General features: G+C 45.2%; 1 protein-coding gene across 1 annotated transcript in view; it reads left to right on the top strand.

The window, feature by feature from the left end:
• The window catches only part of hspd1 (heat shock 60 protein 1), a 10230-nt gene extending 5441 nt beyond the window's left edge, over window positions 1-4789 (top strand). Inside the window, exons 4-11 of the mRNA XM_026143687.2 lie at window positions 1-13; window positions 125-218; window positions 2014-2182; window positions 2305-2404; window positions 2491-2736; window positions 2815-2989; window positions 3082-3260; window positions 3379-4789. The exon at window positions 1-13 is cut by the window's left edge and continues 83 nt beyond it. Coding sequence (XP_025999472.1) covers window positions 1-13; window positions 125-218; window positions 2014-2182; window positions 2305-2404; window positions 2491-2736; window positions 2815-2989; window positions 3082-3260; window positions 3379-3537 — 1135 coding nt within the window. The 3' untranslated portion in view covers window positions 3538-4789. The remainder of the gene's footprint in view (window positions 14-124; window positions 219-2013; window positions 2183-2304; window positions 2405-2490; window positions 2737-2814; window positions 2990-3081; window positions 3261-3378) is intronic.
• Window positions 4790-5894: the final 1105 nt, after the last annotated feature.

Raw genomic sequence — 5894 nt, 5'->3', positions numbered from 1 at the left:
CATCACCGTGAAGGTTGGTTTCAGAGATTTCCTCCTGCTGGAGAAAACCTCATTTACTCGTCCAATGAACATTTACTGTCTGATTTTTGAGGACAGCTTGTAAATGTTTGGTTCAATTTGCCAGGATGGGAAGACTCTGCATGATGAGCTGGAGATCATTGAGGGTATGAAGTTTGACCGTGGGTACATCTCCCCTTACTTCATCAACACTGCCAAAGGTAAGGCTGCTGAACAGGTTTCAGCTGTGCATTACTACTCGCTAAAAGTTTTAACTGATAAACCGGTGCTGTGCACTCATTATAAAATGACCAGTTAGTGTGAAAGGCTTGTAAGAGTCCCACTGTCCTCCTACAGGAGCACAACAAACAAACCGTATCTAAACTATTTATCCTCTTTAGTTGTTGCCATTTATCTCTTTGTAGCTGCCTGACTAGAATGTCCAGCATAACATGTTAGTTTCTTAAATTTTTATTTTATAGGTTTTGTCTGAATCTGTGTTAGACACTTTGTAAATGTGTTATTTCATGTAATATTGGTTTGCACCACCAGGTGGGGCAGTGAGCCCAGACAAGGCATTTGTATTCAGTGGTGACTTGGAAAATAGGCAAAGTCCATTGAGGTAATGGGGTCTAAAGTTCAACAGCAGTGTGCTTCCAAAAACATCTCAACACACTGACTTGTTAAGTGCTGCCCCCTGCTGGAGAAAGTGTATGCTTTGCAGAAGGTATTTGGAAATAACGCATTGATAATCAGGGAAACCCCAGAAGATCATCTGACAGTGTTTTAAACACAAGTCATTATCTGTGACTAGGGATGGGTATCGTTTAGGTTTTATCTGATACCGGTGCCAAACCGGTACTTTTGAAACGGTGCCAGTGCTTAACCGGTGCTTAAAGAATGGAGAACACAAAATTGGTCCAAAAACCTCTCATGTTCAGCTGTTTGTTTGTTTTTTTTTTTTGTAAAAAGATAACAATGTTAGCCTTTTCTGCAGCTATGGGGCATATATGGTATCACTCTTGGCTGGAAGCAGTGCTTAAACAATGGAAAAAAAACACAAACTTTGTCCAAAAACCTCTCATGTTTAACTGTTTTCCACAAGAAGACAGCATCATGTAGCTATGATGATGTTTGCTAGTTCACCTTACATGCATTCATGTAATAACGTGGTTAGCCTACTCAACGTAAACTGCACACGAACAACATTAAGCTACTCACGCAGAGAAGAACGGCTGCTGCTGCATCATCATCCGTCATCATTTCTGCTACACTGGCAGGGCTAGGGGCCAGGACTCTCCTCTTCGTGTTTTTGGGGGATGTTGCTAACTCCGGGTCCGATAACTGGCAACCCACCCGCAGTAGATGCGCTCGGTGTGAGGTCTCACAGCAAGCTATCAAATACGGCGCATTTTTTCGGCTTTTAAAAAAAACCGCTATGCGTTGCCAGGTGTTTCATCGGATTCTTGGTGTTACCTCCTTTGACAGTATCAGCTTAAAGCACTTGTTGCAGGCTGCTGAGTTTGCATATTTTGCTGTGAAGTACAGCCAGACTTCTGACCGCTTCAGCTTGGGCATTTTTAATCTGTAGCTCTGCTCTAAAAGAACGTACGTACCTGGCCCCGCCTACTATCCTCGGAAACGTAAAATGATTGGCTAGAATCTAAAGTGTATCACAGCTCAGGAAAATAAAGCACCGAAATGTGCGCTGCTTTTCGGTCTGGTTACTACCGTTTATGTCAGAACGGTACCCATCCCTATCTGTGACAGTGTTGAAACGGTTTGCTTTATTGAATTGTTAGTGTTTTCACTTGCATCAAAATATAATCTTTACAGACAAATTTGAAGTGTAAAAAAAAAAAAAAAAAAAAAGACAGAAGCATGCTTTCAAACTTATCCGTCTAACATCGATACTGTGTGCTGACTGGATTTAACAGTAAAACATGCAGGTTTTGTAACCATTAAACTGTGAATGGTTTTCATGTGCCAAGTCTTGTTTCTTCCTGTTTCTACCAGGCCAGAAGTGTGAGTTCCAGGATGCCTACCTGCTGCTGAGTGAGAAGAAGATCTCCAGTGTCCAGAGCATTGTGCCAGCTCTGGAAATTGCCAACCAGCACCGTAAACCTCTGGTTATCGTGGCAGAGGACGTGGATGGAGAAGCTCTGAGCACCTTGGTTCTCAACAGGTACATTGTTGTTGTGAAGTCGGGGACTGAGATGCATGTTAACTGCTTAAGGAAAAAAGAGAAAACTACACTGAGGGAACTTTGAATGTGTAGTAGCTATTTATTTATTTATTTATTTTCAGGCTGAAGGTTGGGCTTCAGGTGGTAGCAGTTAAAGCCCCAGGCTTTGGCGACAACAGGAAGAACCAGTTGAAGGATATGGCCATCGCCACCGGGGGGACTGTAGGTTCTCATCAGTCTTAAGTGTGGCAACTCTTTATAAATCTGAACTGCCATCTGATGGTATATCGTTCTTTGTGTATCTGTAGGTGTTTGGGGATGAGGCTCTGGGCCTGGCTCTTGAGGACATCCAGGCTCATGACTTCGGCAAGGTCGGCGAGGTGCAGATCACTAAAGACGACACCCTGCTGCTGAGGGGAGGAGGCAGCTCGGCTGAGATTGAGAAACGGGCGGCAGAGATCGCCGAGCAGCTGGAAAGCACCACCAGTGACTACGAGAAGGAGAAGCTCAACGAGAGGCTGGCAAAGCTTTCGGATGGAGTCGCCGTGCTCAAGGTTGGATTCGGCACCATTTGTGGATGAGTGGTTTTTCCTGTGGAGAGGCAAAGCTGTGACACCTTTGCTCTATTTCAGGTGGGAGGAACAAGTGATGTGGAGGTGAATGAGAAGAAGGACCGCGTGACAGATGCTCTGAATGCCACCAGGGCAGCTGTTGAGGAGGGCATTGTTCCTGGAGGAGGTTGTGCCCTGCTGCGCTGCATCCCCGCCCTCGACGCCCTCAAAACTGCCAACTCTGACCAGAAGATCGGTAAGATTGTGCTTTAGCCTCTTCTCGGTAACACCCATACTCCTAGGGTTACATACGAGCTTCGGTTTTAACCAGCGCCTCGATCTAAACAGGTGTGGACATCATCAGACGGGCGCTTCGTATTCCTGCCATGACCATTGCCAAAAACGCAGGCGTGGAGGGTTCACTCGTTGTGGAAAAGATCCTGCTGGGATCCCCTGGGACGGGCTACGATGCCATGCAGGGAGAGTACGTCAATATGGTGGAGAAGGGCATCATTGACCCCACAAAGGTACAGCTCAGCCAATCACATTCACTCGCAAGATGGATGCTATATAGCTTTTTGTTTTGGGTTTTTTTTCATGGCAGATTATGGAGGAGCTTTAACTTTTTATTTCCTCCTCTTACAGGTGGTGAGGACAGCACTGATGGATGCTGCAGGAGTAGCATCTCTGCTCTCCACTGCTGAGGCTGTCGTCACAGAGCTCCCCAAGGAGGAGAAGGAAATGCCAGGGGGCATGGGAGGCATGGGCGGCATGGGCGGTATGGGGGGTGGAATGGGTTTCTGAACCACTCCTCCTGATCTTTGTGTACAGACTCAATCAGGAGCTTAGTGGAGCTGGAGAACTGCCCCCACTGAGCTCTGCCCACAGTGATGGACGGACTGACGACGAATATGTCAGAGATGCAAATGTTTGGTAAATGCTCAAAAGACTTGAGCCCACGAGTCCACCTGCTACACTAGAGTCCTCCTCAAACCTTTTCCATTAGCACTTAACTCCTCGTCAAATGCTCAACAGACTTAAACTAATACCAGTGAAGAAGGAAATTCAGCAGTGTTCATATTTGAGGATGGTTCCAGTTTATTTCTACCTGATGTATTTCCCGTGTGGGTCTTTAGATCATAAACTTTGTACTCACTACATCTGTTGTAGGGAAACAAGGAGTAAAACTTCTAAACTCCAGAACATCTGGGTCTCCGTCCTCTTGTGTCTCTTCATCGGCTGTCTCTGAGTGAGAGCGGCCTTCTTCACGCCTTTGCTTTCCAGTGACCCAGCTGTACTCAGAAGCACAGCTCTCACCTGCTCATCGGGAGGCTGTGTTTCAGGTTTCATGTTGGGTTCACGTGGGATTGCTTTCCATAAATGGAGGGTATGGGTTTTGCACAAGTCCAATGTTCTTTGAAAGGTAGACGGCCTGAATTTTTGCCCAGATTTAGTTTAGTGTTGCAACTCCTTGTTACCCTGAACCTCTACAACACAATCCAAAATGAGTTTGACAATGAGCTACAAAAGGGAAATAAGCAGGGTGGAATAAACTGTAACTATCCTTAAATGGACCACAGAGCCTCAGCATCTGTCCTTCACTCTTGTCTTTTTTCTTTTCTTTTTTTTTTAATTATTTGTATGTGTTGTCTGTGATTGACTTGAATTCATCTGTGATTGAATTAAAGCAGTTTTCGTACATACACGGAGCCTTTCTCCATCTTGTCTTGTTACAACTGGACAAAGAGTGCCTAAGTGACCAGAAGTGGAGCGTCGTCAGGAGCCCGTGTAGTCTGAATGTTTACCGAGTCGCGTTTCTGCATCGGAGTGTACAGCTGATTGTATGTGAGGGGCTCGGGATCCTTTGCTATGGAGTAGATGTGAAATCCTCGTTTCCTCCATCGTGGCACAGCACTCACAGAAAGCAACCGGAGAGTGATCTTTGTCTTGCTACTTTATTCCAAACAGCAGTGATGGTTCCACTACTCTTTCGTGTAGATGTTAATTGTGGTTTCTTTTTTTAATTTTCATTAATAAACTCTTATTCTGATGTGCAGATTCATGTTTGTTTCTGCTATGTAGTCTCCACAAATCAGTCTGCTTCCTTTAGTAAAGCAGGTTGGGGTTAAGTTTGTCTTCTCAACCAAAGCTCACCTTTTGTTCAACCATCCAGGCAGAAGCTGAAGATGTCTTGCTAGTACAACCATGAAAACGATACAGATGAAACTTGTGCATAAACATTAGCAGATGGAGGATTAAGTACAGATTTCTGCATATACACAGTTTGTCCAGTCGCTCCCACCTGTTTCTAAACCATTCAGGCCTTATTGTTGCAGAGAGGTCACTGTACCCAGAGTGTTTTGCTACAGTAGTTCCTGTCAAAGTTGGCTTTAATGTTTAACCTCAGTAAACGGCTAATAATCGTCACACTAAATCAGGAATGGCTCTATAACTTTGGGACCAAAGTGAGCACACTTTGCCTCTATGAAGCTGTTAGGACCATTTAGAAACCCAGTATGTCCCCATCACCAGGCCAGAGGACCTCAGAATACACTACAGGGCTTTTTTTTTTTTTTTTTTTTTGGTCAGCTACTTATGCTTTGGCAAAATGACTCCGACCCACCGATGGCATTATGTACAGCAGGGGTGGGGAACTCCAGGCCTCGAGGGCCGGTGTCCTGCAGGTCTTAGATGTGTCCTTGATCCAACACAGCTGATTTAGATGGCTAAATGACCTCCTCAACATGTCTTGAAGTTCTCCAGAGGCCTGGTAATGAACTAATCATTTGATTCAGGTTTGTTGACCCAGGGTGAGATCTAAAACCTGCAGGACACCGGCCCTCGAGGCCTGGAATTGCCCACCCCTGAGGCACAGCTAGACTGGAGCTGTGTCACCCACATGTGATTAAAAGGTGTACTAGTTCAGCGGTCCCCGGGCCTCGGACCGGTACCGGGGCGCGAGAGTTGAGGCTCGGGTGTGAAATGTATGGTTTTCAGGGTTTTTATCGGTTTTCAGAGTTATTTTGTTATCGTTTTTATCGTTAACTCTGTTTTCCTGGGTCTTTTCACGTGTGTTATGAATAAATCTTATTTTTTTCAGTACCGGTACTAGTTTTATTTTGTTGTATTTACCCGCGACACCTTAAAGGTCGGTCCGTGAA

This window comes from Astatotilapia calliptera, chromosome 16 (genome assembly GCF_964374335.1).
Source record: "Astatotilapia calliptera chromosome 16, fAstCal68.1, whole genome shotgun sequence".
In the NCBI taxonomy this organism is placed as follows: Eukaryota; Metazoa; Chordata; class Actinopteri; order Cichliformes; family Cichlidae; genus Astatotilapia; species Astatotilapia calliptera.
Note: the sequence above shows the minus strand (reverse complement) of the source record. Positions and strands in the feature narration are given on the sequence as shown.